The following is a 19,413-nucleotide window of genomic DNA, read 5'->3' as shown; positions in this document are numbered from 1 at the left end:
CATTCTCCTGTTGTCAGTCATTAGGCTGTTTCTAATTTTTTAGTAAGTAACAGTAAACATCTTTGTATAAAAACAGTTTTCATGTTTAGGATAACTTTCTTAAGTTTGATTTCCATAGTGAAAATACTGAGTCAGCATCAAATGACACTGTGTAATTATGTTTTCCCAGTTGGGAAACAAATGAATATTTTCTGGGTTAGTGATAGGAAACAGTGCAGGCTGTAAAGATCTTTTTCTGTTTTCTTAGCTACTTTCTAATTATTCTCAGGATAGCACTTGAAGCTGGGAGTATTAGGTCATGTTCTTCTCATTTGTAAAGTGTTCTAAGAGTTTGTGGTTGCCCTGAGTTTGTATTTATAATACATTGTCAAACTAGACAGAAATATGGATCCTTCCTTTAGCACTAACTAGTTGTGTTGTTTCTTGAAGCTCAGCTGGCCTTTAACATTTATTGGATTTAATCTTTGTAGTTTCTCTTGTTCACAAGCAATCAATATTCTGTGACCTGTTGTTATTTATATTTTCACAAGATGTGATCTGAGTCCTGTGCACAATGGGAGATAATGGAAGTAGCAAATTTACTCGGCTTAGCCAGCCGCTCAGAATCTGCATCTGATCGTACATCTCAGTGCAGACATGTCTTGCTCTACAGTGCGGTTCCTTGTGTTTTCACAGTCCGAGGTGGAGGGCCTGTGCAAACAAATAATCCGCCTACTCAGACTGGGACGTAAAGTGATTCACTTTTTTTTATCATCCATTGTAAAAATGGAGTGTTCGGGAGTTTTTTAATCTCACTTTGGTCTATTTATGTCAGGTTTCCGTTGCAATGGATGATCCCCAGAAGGAGGGTAAAAGTAAGTCAGAGGACGTCAAGTCTGTCCACTTCGAATCTAGCACGTCAGAGTCCTCAGTTCTGTCAAGCAGCAGCCCCGAGAGCACCGTGGTGAAGGCAGAGCCCAATGGGCTGGCCATCCAGGGCACCTCTGCAGATGTGCTGGACAGCGCCCGCCCGCCACCCACCTCAGAAGCCGGGCAGCCTAGCAGGGTTGGCCGCTTCCAGGTGACCACCACAGCGAGCAGAGTGGGCCGCTTCTCTGTGTCCAGAACCGAAGACAAGATGGCTGAGGTGAAGGGAGAGGAGCCAGTGGCCTCTCCTCCTCTCGTGGACTCGGAACACGACCTTCCTCCCACCGTGACGCCAAAGAAAGAGAAACCCGAACTGTCGGAGCCTTCGCATCTGAACGGGCCGTCTTCCGACCTGGAGGCTGCCTTCCTCAGCCGGGATGCGGATGCCGGCTCAGGGAGCCCACACTCCCCTCCACAGCTGAGCTCCAAGAGCCTTCCTGCCCAGAGCCTCAGTCAGAGCCTCAGCAACTCCTTCAACTCCTCCTACATGAGCAGCGACAATGAGTCAGACATTGAAGACGAGGACTTAAAGTTAGAGCTTCGCCGACTACGGGAAAAGTGAGTGTGTTTCTCCCATGAGGGTGGCGACAGAGCTGTGTGAGGACCCAGCTCCTGGTGCTGGAGAGGTGACGCAGGAGCGGGGCCTCTGGATGTAGTTCTCGGGAGGACTCGGGGCATCCCTAGTTACAGAACTGCCTCAGCACCTGTGCATGACTGCTACCGTGTGGTTTTTAACAATAGCACTTTAGCGTTATTAACCTAATCTTAACCATTTCCTGGCCTACTGAATGAATCTGGTAATGGCACTGGGGTGTAGATTACCTTAGCAGGTTTTCTTGGTCACAGTTGAAAAACTGGATTTGAGTTGCCAATGTAGTATCCTGTATAGAGCCTCAAAGTCAGGAAATCCTTCTGGAACATCATCATCCATTTGTGGTTGGCTAGGAGCTTGTTGGAATTTGGCTTGGGTGATGGAGGCCAGCAAGAAGAGCTGAAAAACTAGAATCGCAAGCTAGTAGAAATTAGATTAAGTGCATTTGAGGGACAGATTCATTAGTAAGTAAAAATGTGGGTAAAGGTGAAATAATGTTAATTTTTGTTGGAACAGAGTTGGTTATTTTATTTTTAAATTGTTTGGTTATCTTTTGTAGACATCTTAAAGAGATTCAGGACCTGCAGAGTCGCCAGAAGCATGAAATTGAGTCTTTATACACCAGACTGGGCAAGGTTCCTCCCGCTGTCATCGTTCCCCCGGCAGCCCCCCTTGCAGGGAGAAGGAGGCGACCTACCAAAAGCAAAGGGAGCAAGTCCAGTCGCAGCAGCTCTTTGGGGAATAAAAGCCCTGGACCAGGTCAGCCGTGGACATCCTGTCTTATGTTTCTGTCTCCATCTGTGTATACAGTCTTTTGAATATTGGCTACTTAAGTTGACTTAATTGTGAAGGAGATTGACTTTCCCGTACTCTCACTTCCTTGCCTTCTGCTCCCCATATTTATAGCACCTCTTTTTGAGCCTGGGAGACAGGGTAGTGCTGTGACCTTTTCCTGGGTTGTCCACATCGCTGTCTTGTGGTTGCCTTCACGTGTAGTTGTTCTTGACTCACAGAACTCACATGTCCCCAAACTCCTAGGCGGCCGGAAGAAAACACGCTGTTCTCTATTTAGTAAAGTCCAGGTCAGTTCTCTTTTTAATGAGTGAAGTGGTCATAATCACAAGTTGGGATGAATGTAAATTTCATATAGGTGTTTGGGTATGTCATGTGGTAATGTCCTTGATTAAAGTTGTGTTTTATTTAGCTATATTGGAATAAAGAACACGCTAGTATTTATAGTTAAAAAATAGTTAAATCATAATTTCTTGAATTGTGATTTGCCTATTTTTTTAATTATGTAGAGAGTTTCTACCCTTTGGTGAAGTTAATGGTAATGTTAGATAACAGTTGTAAGTAAAAGCAGCTGGAACACACTTTCACTTCACACTGGCTCTTCAGTCCTCATGGAACTGTATTGGAAAGCACTTGCAGGCTTGACAGTTTCCCACTCTCGGCAAGTTTTCAGGGGCCCAAACCTTTCCTCTGGGGTGTTAGAGCCAATTCATTATGAGATGTGAGCTCATAAGTCACAGCAGGTAATTTAGATTCTGATCCCAATTTAAACCTTCTTTTGGAGTGCACTTCTTTCTGTTCCACTAGTTGCTCTAAGGAATAGCCAGGTGTCCACACTTTAGGACATCTGGCTAATGAGTGAAAGCCACTTATCAAAAATAACTCTAAATATGCATTACTCTACAATCCCTGTATCATTTCTGACACCTCTTTGTACTTGGTTTGACACATGTACCAGAAAGATTGAGGAGAGACTGTCTCTGGACCAGTCTCAGCTATAAGAGGGTAAGGGCAGGGCTGAGGCTGCACAGGGGAGTTCTCATGTCTCGTACATGTGCCGTCATCTTACCCAACTTGGCCTCCTGAGTCCCCCAGGTTATCTGCAGCTCAGCAGCTTCAGGGATGGGGCCCTGCAGCCCTGTTGCCTCTCCTCCGTCTCTTACTTCCCATCCCGTCCGGAGGCCTTTGCCCTTTGGTCTATAGCTTTTGACCCATCATCACTCCCTCAGTGGGACAAGCAGTGGACAGTAGTTGTCCCGTGCAGGGGGAAAGCGGCGCACCTCCCTCACACCACGGTATCTTCTGACAGGTACCCTGTCTGGTCAGAGCGCAGCTTCAGTCTTGCATCCTCAGCAGACCCTCCCTGCTCCTGGCAGCGTCCCGGAGACAGGGCCCAACCAGCTGTTACAGCCCGTGAAGCCATCTCCTTCCAGTGACAACCTGTATTCGGCCTTCACCAGTGATGGTGCCATTTCAGTACCAAGCCTTTCTGCTCCAGGTCAAGGTGAGAGCCACGAGCAGCCACCATCCTCTGAGAGCCTTGAAATGGAGACACAGCCACACGCAGGACAGAAGCCTGGGACAGGCGGGTGGCTTGGGGGAGCAGTGGACCTAGTACCAGCCGCCTGCTGCCCACACGGTTCTTTGGGCTATCAGGGGGGTGGGTGGCAACCCGCTTGAGTGAGATCACTGCTTCCTTCTGGTGGAAGTAGGTTTTCTTCAAGGGATTATAGCAGAAAGTGCCTCTGTGATGCCTCAGTGCAGTGCAGGACTCCTTTGGGATTTGGAACTTATGATTTAATACTGGACTAGGGTTTCCTGCAACCAGATTCTTAGGTGTTTTAGCCCTTGCTGAAAGTTAATGCATTTGTTCAGCCAGTGTAGACTTTAATAATTTCCAAGTGTGAGAGAGACATACTAAAGTGAATAGCCCTAAAATTCAAGTTGCTTCCTTTAACCTGCTTCCCAAGTGTAGGTCGTTTACTAAACCGAGATTTAATAAAATGATTACTCAGAACATTCCTGTAGAGGAAAGACCTTTTAGTAACATTAGACAGAACTTAAAAGGTGTTGGGCATCTGGGTGGAAGAGAATGAAGGGGACCAAATGGCAAATGGAGGTGCTTTTGCCGCAGCTTTGCGGAGGCTAGAGGTTAGCCTGTCTCTCGCAGGACGCGCGTGCTGGCGGGTGGTGCAGTCTGGGCCGGTGGGGGACAGGCCTGACCCCTGCCACTGGCGTGCAGGCCTGTCCTGCAAGCTCGTCCCTCTGTGTGCCGTCCTAGCACATCTGGCTCTCAGCTCGGGTTCTAACGTCTCGTAGCTGTGTTCTGTCTCTTCTCTCCCTGTTCTCCCCGTTCTTCCCCTCTCACAGGCTGTGCCAAGTTTAACTGTGCGTCCGAGCAGGTGACGTTCAAAGCTGGCGGCAGGAGGACGCGATTTCTGAGTACGCCCTGCTTGGCTCTTTGTGTGTAACACCTTTACTCCTTCCTCGTCCTTGTGTCTGCGCTGGGTCTGTTTCACGCACTCCATTTTCATCTGTGTCTGTGCGTCATCTCCGCAGTGGCTTGGCTGAACTAGTATCGCCCTCAGAAGTTTGGGCCTCTGTTAATTATGATAAAAGATGGAGAACTGATCATAGGTTTCTATAAACGTCAAAATGAATTTTCTGATAGAACTGTCTCTTCCTCAGCCTGTGCCAGAGGGCAGCCTGGTGTCCAGGGCAAGGGACTGCTGGGTCACTCAGCATAGTGATGTCTGTGCACCCAGCCATGCATAGTGCTGCCCGCTGATCTGGCATTAGAAGTCACAGAAAGCTTCCTGATCACTGGTGCAGGGAAAACTGAAACCCTGTTTTTGTATTATTTTTCAGAGTAGATTGAAAGTTGTTTTTTTTTTTTTTGTAATGTCAGTTAAGCATAACCATCTTATCAATTGTAAAGATGCTGGAATTTCTTCACTGGATGCTTTCACCACCACTGCCCTCTGATTCCATAAAGTCAGTATTTCAAAGAGGGTTTCAGTGCAGTTCGTCTTATAAATTATGCTCATTAAGACCGAGGGCCAGCACCTGCAAGCAAAGATGGGCTTTTTAACAAAATTGCTGGGACTTCTCAGCTTTCTTCCCCAAAACAAGGCATCTGCCTCTCCAGCCCACCTCCCTGTGTGAGGAGTGAGGGCGGTCCTGCACAGACCCGGTGAGATCATGGGCGCAAGACAGGAGCCCAGGGAAGCACACATCATTGCTCTCTGATGAGCCTGGCACGTTCTGGTAGTTGATAAATGTATGTTGAAATGAGAATTTTAAAAACAAAACTGAGGTTTAAATAGAAAACCTTCATTCGAGCTGAAAGATCTTCTCTGTTAAGGCCTCAAACTTCTGATGTGGTTGTTGACATACTTTTTAAGTGCATGTGTTCTGGACTGTCGTCGTTTCTTGAGTGTGGTTCAGAGATCCTTGGGCCTCATGCAACACTAGTCCAGGACTGTGTGGCCAAGAGGGAGGTAGAAGGCCTGCCCCGCTTGGTAGGTCGACAGCTTTCCTGGCAAGGCTGAGTGGGTGAGTGAAAGTCGCTCAGTGATGCCCAGCTATTTGTGACCCCATGGACTACACAAAGTCCATGGAATTCTCCAGCCAGAATACTCGAGTGGGTAGCCTTGCCCTTCTCCAGGGGATCTTCCCAACCCAGGGATCGAACCCAGATCTCCCGCATTGCAGGCGGATTCTTTACCAGCTGAGCCACAAGGGAAGCCCAAGAATACTGGAGTGGGTAGCCTATCCCTTCTCCAGGGGTGTCTTCTGGACCCAGGAATTGAACCATTGTCTCCTGCATTGCAGGCAGATTGTTTACCAACTGAGCTATCAGGGCCTGGCAAGGCTAGGTTGAACCAAGAATGTTATGTCCTCGACACTTAAGTAAGCATTTAAGTCCTGTGTCCAGTTAGAAAGATGACTGAAGAGACAGTAATAGCAGGAGACAAGTGTTTGGAGGTGTCAGTCTGTGTTATGTAGCCTGTAGTGTCTCGGGGAAGGAAGAGCACCAGGGCATTTTTGTGAGGGATGTGTCATGTGATAGGGACCTCTTCTGTTAGCTCAGAACATTCTCATCACACTCTGAAAGGTAGGTGGTGTTACAGTGTTGTTCAGATGAAAGTGGTTTGAAGTATTAAATCTGATCGCTCCCTTAGGTCTAAAATGAGAGGCCCTGCCTCCGTTGGCGGCACATCAGCGTCCATCATGTAAGCCTTTGTGAGCAGATGGCAAGATGCAGATTTAAAGCAAACAAACCCAGTGGTTTAGGACTGCCGAGCCCTGGTTCAGTCCCTGTCGGGGAACTAAAGGCCACAAGCAGTGCGGTGTGGCCAAAAAGAAGAAAAAAGGCGAAACAGCAAATATGGACGGAGATCGGGCTCTCGGGCATGGGGTCTTAACTAGTCTGGGGTGCTTCACTCAATGCTCAAAATAGATAATGGTTTGGAAGCACGGCTTGGCTTCATGCTTTATTTTTGTTCAAAAGTTGCTCGTTTTCCACATACTTTTTAAAAAAGATTTTTCTAGGGGGGACGGGGTTAGTATGTATGTCTAGGGTTTGGAAATAGTGTGTTAGCCAGTTTAAATGAGAACTGTAACAATGGTACCATCTGTCAGCCTCCTGTGGTAGAATTGCTAATGCATTTAATGCAGTGCGTCTTAACAGCCCAGCAGGAGAAGCAGGAAGGGGCCTGGGCGTGGAGAGACTGCCTGGGTACTTGAGGTTCCAGTAGTGAGGCCAGAGCCCCAGAGGCCTGGTGCAGGGTCGCTCCTGCAGACAGAGAGTGGGGTGGGGCTGTGGGCTGGGAGGGGGCCCCCTGCACAGCCTGGCGCCTGTGCCAGTCCCCGTCCTCTCCCCTCCTGCTCTCTCCTGCTGGGCCCTGGTGTGCTGTTTGGAGAGTCTAATTATTTTATACTTCTGTTTCCTTATCTTTAACACACTGCTCTCTCTTTGTGCTTCAGGGAAGATGGTGAAAAAAGTCTGCCCTTGCAACCAGCTCTGTAGTAATTATCCTTTCTTTCTGTTACTTCTGGTCCCTGACTGTGAAGCGTGTCACCCTGAGCTCTTTGCGCCCCGCAGCCTCTCGACTCCCCGACCCCAGCCCTGCACCCTTTTCTGGTGTCGTCTTCAACACGCTCAGTGGCTGAGCCACTGGCTGTCCTTCCAGATTCTGAGTCCCCTCACAGTCCATGCTCTCGGTGGCAGCCCGCACCCAGCCCTGTGACCGCTGTGGGTGGGGGCGCCCACGGGGGTGTATAGGGTGAGTGGGGCTGCCTCGCGCCCCCCGAGGAGTCAGCCAGCTGTGTAGACGGTGCGAATAGTAGCAGCTGCCGCCAAGGGACTCTTCCAGAAAACGGTGCTTGGGAGGCAGCAATAAGCGTGGCTCATAGTGGGCTCTTGTTACTAGGAGGGGGCAGGGGTGGGGGGCAGACTATGGCAGGAGAACATTTTGGTGGGAAAGCATGCACTGCTTTTAGAATTTTCGAGCAGAACTGAGAAGGGTTTAAAGGACAATGAGTGTCCTCTGAAGGCTGGCCGTGTCTCGGAAACGCCTGCTCTGCCGGTCTCGTCACCGCTTTCCTGCTGCCACGGACCACATGCACCTCCATTCTCCTGAGTTTAGTAGCCAAGCCAGCTTTTCCCAGAGTTAATTTCTGCTTGGAAAGGGGTGTGTGTGTGTCATCGTCTCACGGGAAGGCGGTTTTCAGAAGCCAGAATGAGAAGGTTGCCTGTGTGGCTGACGCTCCCCCGGTGTCCACCCCGCGCCATGTCGAGGGGCCTCGGCACCCAGCTGAGCCCAGCCTGTGACCAGCAGCACTCCCCTCCGCGGGCTGCTGACAGCTATGCTCACTTGTGATCCTTTGTGTCGTCCTCATCGTCTCACTCGCCACCAAGCTCACGCCGCCGTGGTCACTCACCCCGGGGGCGGGGGGTGAGATGGTCCCCATGCATGTGCTGCGACACCCATCCCCACTCCTGTCCCCCGCCTATGCTGTCTCCCTCCTGCCTTCCCGGAAGCCTGTGTCCTGTGCGTCCCACTTTTCCTCCTGGGTTCTGCTTTGTAGGGAACTCAGCCCCCACCCCCTGCCCCCGTGTTGCCTGGGTGCTGAGAAGCACGGGACCTCTGCGCCGGGCAGCCTCACCTCACGACAGCTGTTCCTCCCGCACTTGGGCTTGGGTGCCCAGCCCAGGCGGGTGAGCCTCCCCGTCGTGGGGCCTGGGGGTGGGGGTGGAGTTGCTTCTGGCACTGCTGGACTGTGACAGCGGGCAGTGTCCGCGTTTAGACATTCAGCCCTGGCTTTGACTGGGGATCTGAAGTCCTCTTGGCTCACACCTTACAGTGGCCGCTTACAGTTACTCCGCAGCACATGTGAGATCTGGTAAGAAAGTGGGGGTGCGGGGAATACACGAGACCCTGACTCTTCTTTCCCTCTTCCCTCAAACCTGCCTCTCGAATAATCGCCAGTGTGCCCTCCAGCAGAGCCGAAATCAGGCAGGACACAGACTCCTTTCTTCCTCATCAAACCATAGAGTCCCTTCATCACAGCCCCAGAGCCTCCTGCTCCCCGCACCCCCCACCTCCCTGGGTGCACAGAGAGTGCCTGCTCTTTGCGAAGGGGCAGGGTGGGAGAAGCCAGCCACGGTGCAGCCGGAGTCGTCCTCGGGGATGCCGCGGCTTCCTGGAGCCAAGAGGCTCGGGCGCAGCAGAGAGAACCTTCGTGTCCTCGTGCTGCTTCATTCATGGGGAGCTGGGAGAGGTTGAGCCTTCACTCTCCCAAGTTCATGTTTGCGTTCATGTTTATGGGCCCAGGTGAAGAAGCTTTCTGAACAGAGCACGCGTTCTCTCGTCTCCCTCTATGTGGAAGAACGGCTGAACGCGTCCCAGACCCCGGCCCCCCGTGGCTGGGGAGCCCAGCCCCCCTCAGGCCTGTGCTCACAGTGCTTCGGCTCCCGCGGGGACCCTGCCTGTACTCGGGGGGCCCTCGTCGCGTGCCCTGTCCTGCAGCGTCCAGAGCAGCCGGGCTTGGCGGCTACAGCACACAGCTCTCCTCAGCGGGTGCTGGGCACAGAGGCCCAGAGCAAGTGTCCGTGCTCCCGACACCGCGGGGACGGGCGCAGCGAGGCCCCCCGCCCTCATCCCTCCCCGGCAGCTCCTGAGGAGAGCCTCCCCCGGCCCTGCTCCGCCGCGGCGTTTGGCTCCTGAGACCCTGAAACCTCCTTTCTGCATGGCTCCCTGGTTCATCCCCCATCCTGGGCTTGCCGTTCATCATCGTGGGAGGTTTCTCCTCTCCCTGAAGTCACCACCCAAGTCCCTGCTAACGGGCGTGCCTTGTTGCTTCTTCTGACCTCAGGGACCAGCAGCACCAACGCCGTCGGGGGAGCTGTGAGCAGCCAGGCCGCCCCGGCTCCGCCTCCTGCCGTGACGTCCAGCAGGAAGGGCACGTTCACGGATGACCTGCACAAGCTGGTGGACAACTGGGCCCGGGACGCCATGAGTCTCTCAGGCAGGCGGGGAAGCAAAGGACACGTGAGCTATGAGGTCAGCGCGCCCCTCGTGCTTCCTCCTGCCTGTCCAAGTGTCGCTGGGCACACGGGACCCTGCCATGACCACCTCCAGGGGCTCCTGAGTTCTAGCACTTCCGGCAAGAAAGAAATCAGCCAGGTCCCTTAGTTTCTTTCCCTGGATTCCTTTCTCTGAACCGAGTCAGCCCAGCCTTTCTTCCCCTTTCCTTAACTGAATGGCGTGTGCTCGCACCACTCACACGAGGCATGCGACGCCACCCCCTTCCAGTCAGAACAGGTATGTGGTGAGTGTCAGGAGCCAGTGATGGTGACCGAAGGCTGTCTGGGAGTTGTTCCCCCGACTCTGGAAGGTCAGAGCAGCCCAGTCCTAGAACTCTCCCTCACCCTGTGCCTGTCCCACCCGCACGGCTTCACCGGCCTATTCTCTCCCCAGGGCCCTGGCATGGCAAGGAAGTTCTCCGCGCCCGGTCAGCTGTGCGTCTCCATGACCTCAAACCTGGGCGGCTCTGCCCCCGGCTCTGCAGCGTCAGCTACCTCTCTAGGACACTTCCCCAAGTCCATGTGCCCCCCTCAGCAGTACGGTTTCCCTGCCCCCCCATTTGGCACGCAGTGGAGTGGGACGGGTGGCCCGGCACCCCAGCCGCTTAGCCAGTTCCAGCCTGTGGGAACAGCCTCCTTACAGAATTTCAACATCAGCAACTTGCAGAAATCCATCAGCAACCCCCCAGGTTCCAACCTGCGGACCACGTAGACCTGAGGCGATCCTGGGGCAGGTTTGGGGGCAGGAGATGGAATGTGGGGGGTGGGGGGGAATAGCCTGTATGCTAACTACTAGTGCTGCATTTAACTGGTCATTTCTTGCCAGAAAGGAATGTTTTAATCCCGCTTAGAGCCCTTGGAGTGGACTCTACCCTGCCCTCACCGCCGCCTGGAGTGGGAGGAGGAGAGAGGGCAGCTGTCTTGTGTGCTTTGTCGTCGCCCAGACCCAGCAGTGAGCGCTTGGGAAGTCGGGTTGGTCAGAAGGCTCCTAGAGAGCTCTGGAAAAGCAGAGCCATCTGCATTTTCATGTGGTGGGGCTCTTCATTTTGGGAGCCACCCCAACCCCTTACTTACTCCCTCAAGAATATAAACCACAAGACAAAAAATTTAAACTATCGGGCTCTCTCCTACCCTGTTGCCCCCACTGTTTTTTTTTCTCCTGTCTCCCCCTACCCCCCACCTCAATCCAACCAAACTTTAGAACCCAGTGAAGACACCAGGGGAGGGATGGAGGTTTCAGCCCTTTCTTACAATAGGTCATTAGTGCTTTAAGCAAATGATACTCGCAGCTTTGACTGCAGCATTAGCAATTAGGAAAAAAATTAAGTTCCCTGCGGACATGTAACTTTGCCATCAGTTTTGATGTGGAAACACTGTGATGTATAAATGTTGTTGGACAACAGTAGTTTAAGAGTAAAATATGAAAGGCTTAAAAAGGCTAGCTCTGTCCTTACTTACTGAGGTTTCACTTTTCCCCTTTGTATCTCCATTGTACTAGATAAATAAATGTGAATGTACACTTGTAAAGTCACTCGACTTGAATCCTTCCGTCCTCCCAGTGCCGCTTGCTGGACGCTTAGTGCCTTGGACTTCTGTCGCTTCTGCCGTTGCATCAGCTTCTCGTCAGACCGTGGTCCGCGAGGGCGTGTGGAAGGACAGCGTGGGTCCGTGTGACCCAGCAGTGGACTATGTTGTAAGGAAACTGGAAGGGTATTTTTTTTCAAGTCATTTAACAATTTTGTAAGATGAGCAGGATGAGAAGTTAAGTTGACATCAGTGGTTAAAGTAGAAAACTGTTTCAGGACAAGTGAGGAGGGATGCTGTCACCAGATCGGGCAGTTAACAGACTGAGTGTGGTGTGCGATAGGTGCTGAGAGGCTGGAGGCTGGAGAACAGACATGTTCTGAAGACTTGGTGCTTGGCCAGCGGCTGCCCTAAGCCTTACTTAACCTGCGCTGGGCTTGAACACAGAAGATTGAGAAGAAATGGCTGAAGAGAAAGGAAGGGGGTGGGGGCTAGTTTTTAAGTTGGGAGGTGTGATAGTGAAACGTCTCACATGGAGAAAGTCGCTCTAAGAAAAACTGTTTGCTTGCTTTCCTCTTGGTGCAAACGTGCCGTGTATTCTCACTGAGGGGTCCTGCAGTTTGTGGGAGGTGGTCCCACATCTGAAATAAGCACTGCAGGAATGGCTGCTTGTTCCTCCTCACTTCTGTGTGATGTCCAGAGGGCTGCAGGGTCATAATCTCCTGGCTACCTGTGTTTCTAGAATGACAACGGATACTCTATTCATATAAAGAGAGACTCCCCTCAAGTAATAACTGCAACCAGCCAGTATTATTTAGTGCTATGTCTAGTTGTGATGGGCAGTTCTATTTTCAGAAACTTCAGGAAATACTCTCCCAATTGCCTGTTTTGGGGATCTCTGTTCTCCCAGCAGATGGGGCAAGAAGCCAGGACTCTTAATCTTGGGGTGCTGCTTCTCTTGACTCTCAGCCACCTCAGTGGCCCACCCCAGGAAGAGCCTGGCTGTCCCGTCCTTCATTGGCCATTTTCTTTATTAAGTTAGCAAGGCCCCAAAGATACAAACGAAAGCTGAGGTTTTAGGAAGGTAAGAGATGAGAAGGGCAGGTGCTCCAAGCTTTGCTTTGAAACTTTACTTTTTCTCTGCCTATAATCCTCGGGAAATGGTAAGAGTAAGGACAGAACAAGAAGTGCCGAGGAAGTGGGAAACGGACACCCGGACAGAGGAGACAGGACTTTGTACCAAAGGAGGGAGCCAAATGCAGCACGACTGTCTTGTCACTTTGGTTTAATGATTTTGAGGTCTCTTCACGCACATGGAGAGTAAGAACTGGTTTTACTTACTGTTGATTTTTTTTCCCCTCCTGTGGATGAAATAACAAGCCTAGAGGAATGAACCAGTGCTACTGAACTGTTTAAATTATTTTCGTGTTAATAGTACACTTTGAGTATCTTTTTCCACATTAAAAAAATCTTTCTGAATTATAAATGTTTTCCTTACATTATTTAACAATGTACACTGTTTAAACAAAAAATAAACTGAATTCAAACCTTAGGGATTCTTGGCAGCTGTCACTCCTGTTTGGCACTAACTGTGGGTTGCACTTTCTGCTTGTGGACATGTGATGAAGCCATTCGAATAAACCGAACTTGGTTTTGTTGAGCTGTGGGGATTCATTTTCAGCAGGTGCCTTTTCGTGATCACATTAGCTCTGATATGACTTATGTGCAATTTATAACTGGATTCCTATCTCCAGAAACTTTTTCAAACAGCAATTCTGACCCGAACTAAGATGTTGCAGATGAGGAAGATCGTGGTAACGATACCAAAACCAGAAAAAAAAAATCTCTGCAGCTCAGGTGAGGGGTCGGGGGTGCTGGCGTGGCCAAGGCCATGGCTCCAGCTGCCTCTGGACTGGATATGAGGCCCCTTTGCATCTGAAACAGGTAAATGTAAACAGCTGCTTACATCAGATTTTTGGTTTTCGGCTACATATGAACACTGTTGACATGACACTGTAGTTGAATGCACTAGCACTGTATCTTTAAAAAAGAATCTTTAAAATGCTCGACATGGGGTGGCCAAAAACCTTCCGTTTGTTTTTAAAAAACAATGTGAAGTGCAATAAGAAGAGATATGCCTGTTATATTGTTACAGGGTAGGATTTAATTTTGCTTTCTTACAAATGCCTTTTCTTTGGTCTTAGGAGAAAAAGGAAGTTGTTTCATGATTAGCTGATGAACGATAGTGATGAAGACTGCAATCTTGCGTGGCAGCATTAGAAAACGGGGGCCCCATAGCAAGAGGTCAGAGGTCACTCAGGGATTTACCACAGGCCGAGGTGATTTCTGTCTTCATTAACATAATAGCTTAGGAATAAAGGGAGTGAGGAGCCCAAGAAAAGGCACTGAGTCTCTGCAGAGCTTCCCAACTGCCCGACTTGATGTGAGCAGGTGCCAAGTCCTCCGGCAGAGTTCAGGATGAAGCAGGCAGGGCCCTCTCCTCCTCAGGCAGGAGCAGTCATTTCAGGACCAAAATGAAGTCCCATCAGGACCGAGTTCAGGAGGTGACCTGAGCCTTGGTTAAGGTGGATCCAGTTTCCTCTTCTTCATGTCCTGATTCTTCCTAGAGGAATCACAGTCCCCTGTGGAAGAGGAAACTGTTCAAACATAACTGCGGTGACTTTAAAATGAGGAGTAAATAACAACTGATAGAATCCAGAAGTCATTAGCTAACAGTCCTAGTTTACCTACTTTTAACCACAAAAGCCCAAGAATGAGAATTGTTACATGAGGACAGATCCCTCCATTAACACGAGACCAAGTTGCAGGAGAAATCAAGATGGGCCTACGTTTAACCACAGCTGTTAAATATAGTTGAGGAGTTACCCCAGGGGAGCTTCTGGCTCTTAAACTAGTTGTCCTCCACGTTCTTACACTGCTGCCCCTCTGGCAGGAGTCCACCGGACATCTTCAAATGGAATGTCATCCTGCTTTTAAGATTCAGTGAATCAATCACACACACCCAGGTTCCCTTTGGTGTTAGCTCCTAGAACACTCGGCTACCTGTGGCGTGTTGTTTAAGGCTGGAAGTTTGGAGGTGCCAGGGTCCAGACTGTGCCTGTGGAGTCTGGTGGCAGAGGCTTTGTGGAATCCTGTTCTGGGTCTCCATGTGGTTCTTCAGGACCGAGATGGTAGGGGTCTGCAGTGGTTCTGGTTTCAACAAGGGCTTGAGCACGCTGTCCTCTGCATCCATAGCCATGTCCCACATTTCAAGACTGTCTGCAAGGACGGCGGTCACGGGAAAACGTAACACAAACGAGAGAAAAGAGCAGGTCATGAGAAGTTCTGTGTCATGAGGGCCCCGTGACGGCATCTGAACTCCTCTGCCCGTCCTGTGGAAGTACACCAGGCCTCCACGGTGCCGCAGAGGAGCTGCACACGCGCTAGCACTCAACCCAGCACCGGGCCGCTCGCATCCCCGTGGAACAGAACCGACAGAAGTGAAGATCCCTGTGCCTCTTTTGAGATGTGTGCGTGACGGCCAGGGACTCACAGGCCCCTGACCTGTTTGCTGACTAGGCCTTAGTCCTCTAGCTCCGCCTACCTGGGAGCAGGTCTCTCTGGGTGAGTGGCTCCGAAGGTGAGCGGGTCCTGGGGAGGCTGGGCTTGGCAGGAGGCACCGGTGGCGGCTGCGCTGCAGAGGGGCGGCAGGCTGAGCTCCCTCATCATCGGGGGGCTGGGCAGCCTCAGGGGTGCGTGCAGAACTGCCCGGCTACCCCCCCCGCAGCCGCACAGCCACATCAAGCTCAGGGCCCTATGTCCCAGTCCCACCTACTCATCTGTATAAACTAGAGCTGAAAACACCATGTTCTCATCAAACTAGAGAAAAAACTGAAGTCTGGGTTGGAAGCTAGAGACTCAGAATAATAAGTCTAAGAAGAGCCCCAGCACAATCCATTGTTGGCTTTTCCTTTCATTAATTTCGGCTGGCCAGTGCTGAGGGGAGTTTTAAAGAACTAACAGGAACCAGGTCGTCAGAATCTTACTAATTTTTAAGGAGACGCTGGGAAAAATCCGTTTTGTCTTTGTTTCTAGTCTCTGGAAAAGACTTCAAAGCAATCTGTATCTACTACTCCCAATGAATCTGGACTCTGAAATAAACACAAGTTCATGAAGAAAGAACTGCCAGAAGCCCCATCACCTGCACACCCAACTTCCTGCCTTACAGTCAAAGAGCTCATGTCCATGTGGCCAGAGGAACTGAAGCCCGAAGAAGCTCTGGCACCGGAGCGGTCCAGCTCTGGTGACGTCACGGGCTGTCTGTTTCCTTCCCCCGGGGACCACTGTCTTCACCCACGGGGAAACGCAGGGCAGGACCCGGCGCTCTGAAGCCGTGGCCCCATGTGTGCCGAGCCCTGGTCTGGACCTAACCTGCCACTCCAGGCAGAGGTGCCCCCAGTCTCTCACCCTGGTCCGTCCTTCCGGCGGACAGGGCAGAGGTGGCAGCCTGCTGCTGTCTCTCCATCTGTTCCCGGAACTGCTGCTGCAGCTGCTTCTGCCGGAGCTTCCGCTGGAGCGTGGCTTCGCTCTCCGTGGTGCCGGGGGCCAGGCTTCTGCAGCAGGAGACCAGTGGGGTGTTGGGGGAGTTCCGAGTTACCTGGTCAACAGCACACAGTTCCCAAGGGGGCTCACGGCCCCACGTGCTGCTCAGAAGGTGCAAGTGGAGGGAGGAGCAGAGGTGAGGGCAGGCGGCCGTACCGGGAGCTGCTCTCCTTCTCCCCCTGCGTCACACCGTGGGGGCCAGCTGAGTGGCTCAGTCTGCACGGTGAGGTCACCTCCCGGGCTTTAGGGGGTTCCAGAGTCACATTCTGCTGGCAGCTGCTGTATCTGGCTTGTTCAACAGATGGTTCAAAATCTTGTCTCTTTGCATTAGTTAAATCCACTTCAAGAGGCGGCTAATAAGGAGAGAGAATAATTTCCTTCAGTTGCTCCTGCCCCTTCCGCATTTCTCTGCCCTCATTCCTTCAAGGTCCTAAGAAGCTGAGACAAAGGATCCACAAGCGCAAGTAACTCCAACTCTGTGTAGAGTAAAACAGCTCCATTTCCCACCTGCGCCATTCTGTGTTAACGGGGTTTTCATATGAAGGAATCACACTTAAGTTTTTATTTAGGGCAAAATACTCTGTAAAATCTAACTTCAATCTTTCCTTGGCAACTGGGCCTGACACACTTTTCTATGGAAATGATCGTGCATCATCACAGTACAGAAACCCAGAGCCTGTGCTCCACAAGCGAAGTCTCACTCAGTAATGTGAGGCTCACGGAAGAACAGAGTATTGGGTGGAGATGACTACATTTTGGTAAAGATAACCTGAAAATGAACATTACACTGTGAAATTTCTTATCTACACTGGGAAGTCAGTCAGTCAAAAAAAAATGAGCTTCTGCAGGGAGTTCCCTGGTGACCTAGTGGTTACGACTCCAGGCTTTCATGCCAAAGGCCTGGTTTCAATCCCTGGTCAGGGAACTGAGCCCCCACACGCCACATGGTGCTGCCAAAAAATAAAAGAAACTCAAGGGCAAATGAGCTCATGCCAGGAACCTTGAGGATGATGCGCTCAGTGAACAGGCCAGGAACAAACAGATGACTCCACTGACAAGAGGCACCGAGGGTAGCGAGCAGCAGAGACGAGGCAGACGGTGGTGCCGGGCTGTATGGAGAGGGAGCTGGGGTGACTGGACAGTGGGTACGAGTTGTTTTATAACAGCAAAGAGCTACAGATACAGATGGTAGTGGTGAGTACCCCACGTTAGGAATGTGGCTTGTACAACTGAACTGCACCCTTAAAATGTCTGAGAAGGTAAATTTTATGTTTATTTTACCACCACAAAAAAAACCTGAAAATGAGCACTGAAAAAAATTTTAAGACTGATAAAGCTAAATGCTGTTGAATATACAGAATAATTGGAACTCACATACTGCTATGTGCCGTACTGAACAACTGGAAGTAGAACCTACTAAAACCAAGCATATGCCGAACCCTCTGAGCTTCGCTAATAATTTCCACAGTAAATGGGTGTGGGAGCACCGAGGCATGCTTAAGAATGCTAACGGCAGCCCTATTCAACAACCAAAAGCTATGAAGATCTCCAGCGTCTATTAAGTCAGAATGGGAAAACCAACTGTAGACTTGCGTCACATAAAACACCACTACATTCAACACAAATGTATCACACAGGTAGAATGAAAGCCAGACACAAAACAGTTCATAATGTGAGTCCAAAAAGTAAAGAACAATCAGAACTAGCCTGTGGTGCACGTGGTTTCCTCAGCAGTGACAAGGGAGGGGGTGGCACACCCGGAGACTCTGGGAAGCGGGGATGCTCGACCTGATGGCAGGTGCTGGCTACGGCGGTGTCTGCCTCAGAATTCATCCAGCTGAACATTTATCACGTGTCCATTGTCTATATATCTGCTGTACTTTTTAACACAACCCTTTTTATAAAGTGCAAACCAAACAATTCCATTTATATAAAGTTTAAAAGCAGGAATAAACCTGACTAAAAGACTAAAAAAAAAAAAGTTACTTTCAAAAAAAATAGACTTCCCTGGTGGTTGAGTAGTTAAACTATGAACTCTTGCAATACAGGGGACATGGGTTCAATCCCTGGTCCGGAAAGACACCCCATGGAGCAAGTAAGCCTGAGCGCCACAACTACTGAGCCTGTGCTCCACAAGAGAAACCACCCGCAGTGAGAAGCCTGTGCACAAAAACCGCGGGGGTCCCCCGCTTGCTGCAACTGGAGAAATGCTGAGCACAGCAACGAAGCTACAGCATGGCCAAAGGTTTAAAAAAAAAGAGAAAACTGAATGGAGTGGGGGGAGCAAAAAAGTTCTAGAGAGCTGGCTATGTCCTGTTTCCCTAATCTGAGGTGTAAACAGCTATGTTCACTTCCAAAAATTCACCAGGCTGTGCCATTATGACTTTCGCAGCTTTGTGTGTATATGTTATACTTCATTTTAAAAAAAGTGAAAAAATACAGTCATGTCAACAAAACGGCCGACTAGGAAGCTCCACGCCCTCCCTCACGGAGACACCAAGGTAACAGTAAACAGACTAGAATCCCCCTTTAAGAGCTCCAGTGACCAGCTAAGACCAGCACTCAGGCCAATGTGAAACTGAAACAAAGTTACAGCAAGCAGGTGGGATGTTCATGCCACTCGCCCCCAGCCACGGCCTGGCACAGAGCAGAAGTGGAGTGGGTTGCCATTCATTTCTCCAGGGATCTTCCCGACCCAGGGATCAAACCTGCTTATGCAGTGGATTCTTTACCACTACTCCACCAGGGAAGCTCCTATTTGTTTCTTACTACGGTTACAAAACAAAACTACAATATCCCTCATGAATACAGATGCAGACACCCTAAACATTATTAATAGCAAACTGAGTCCAATGATACATAAAAAAGATTTTAAAAAAGGAAAGAAACAAACGAAGTTCTGCCAATTGACACCTCTGTGAGGGGCAGCACAAGAAAAAGGCCCCCAAGGACAGCAGAGGGAGGCTGCCCGGGCGGGTGGTGGCCCTGCAGGGGCCCGAAGAACCACAGCCACACTCAGCAGCATCAGGGGCATTCCCGCGCCTGACCGGCCCAGGTCACGCTGGGCTCCAGACCCCACTCTCCGAAGGCAAGCGTGCAGATCACGTGGCACGCACCTACACAAACAGGAATCCAGCCCTTCCAGACAGAGAGCTGCGGAAGAGCAGAAGGCTGGGCCGCTGAAGCTCTAGAGGTCTGTAAGAAGTGGCAGTGGGCTGAGAGGGCCCTGTGCTCCCATCCCGGACCTCTGCCAAGCACGCTCCTCTGCACCTTGGACTCTGGGCCTCATCGTCCTCGGCTGTAAACGAGCCCACTGGTCCCTGCTAGCTCTTATGTTCAAAGACGGTGGAAGTGCACATTCCCGACCCTCTCCAGAGTTGGCCGTGTCTTCACGTCCCTTTCCGTC

At 50.7% G+C, this 19,413-nt stretch overlaps 2 protein-coding genes across 33 annotated transcripts in view; one reads left to right on the top strand and one right to left on the bottom strand.

Moving 5' to 3' along the window:
• WNK1 (WNK lysine deficient protein kinase 1) overlaps nt 1-12,957 on the top strand; it is a 128,614-nt gene extending 115,657 nt beyond the window's left edge. For 17 of the 25 annotated variants that reach the window (XM_043881868.1, XM_043881876.1, XM_043881873.1 and 14 more), the window contains 7 exons: nt 815-1,464; nt 2,058-2,257; nt 3,600-3,794; nt 4,661-4,753; nt 7,280-7,321; nt 9,671-9,858; nt 10,276-12,957. In XM_043881868.1, coding sequence (XP_043737803.1) covers nt 815-1,464; nt 2,058-2,257; nt 3,600-3,794; nt 4,661-4,753; nt 7,280-7,321; nt 9,671-9,858; nt 10,276-10,593 — 1,686 coding nt within the window. In that variant the 3' untranslated portion in view covers nt 10,594-12,957. Of the gene's footprint in view, nt 1-814; nt 1,465-2,057; nt 2,258-3,599; nt 3,795-4,660; nt 4,754-7,279; nt 7,322-8,784; nt 9,593-9,670; nt 9,859-10,275 lie in introns of those variants that run through there. The other 8 variants (XM_043881872.1, XM_043881889.1, XM_043881890.1 and 5 more) reach the window with 3 other exon arrangements.
• A 592-nt stretch (nt 12,958-13,549) lies between these two features.
• Nucleotides 13,550-19,413, bottom strand: part of RAD52 (RAD52 homolog, DNA repair protein) — a 73,732-nt gene continuing 67,868 nt past the window's right edge. For 7 of the 8 annotated variants that reach the window (XM_043881914.1, XM_043881913.1, XM_043881912.1 and 4 more), the window contains 5 exons: nt 16,164-16,360; nt 15,873-16,018; nt 15,010-15,099; nt 14,469-14,684; nt 13,550-14,047 (listed from right to left, as the gene is read on the bottom strand). In XM_043881914.1, the coding sequence (XP_043737849.1) occupies nt 13,986-14,047; nt 14,469-14,684; nt 15,010-15,099; nt 15,873-16,018; nt 16,164-16,360 (711 nt within the window). In that variant the 3' untranslated portion in view covers nt 13,550-13,985. Of the gene's footprint in view, nt 14,048-14,468; nt 14,685-15,009; nt 15,100-15,872; nt 16,019-16,163; nt 16,361-19,413 lie in introns of those variants that run through there. The other variant, XM_043881919.1, reaches the window with a different exon arrangement.

Source organism: Cervus elaphus, chromosome 22 (genome assembly GCF_910594005.1).
Source record: "Cervus elaphus chromosome 22, mCerEla1.1, whole genome shotgun sequence".
Lineage (NCBI taxonomy): Eukaryota > Metazoa > Chordata > Mammalia > Artiodactyla > Cervidae > Cervus > Cervus elaphus.
The sequence above is the reverse complement of the archived record's forward strand: the minus strand, read 5'-3'. Positions and strand labels throughout refer to the sequence as shown.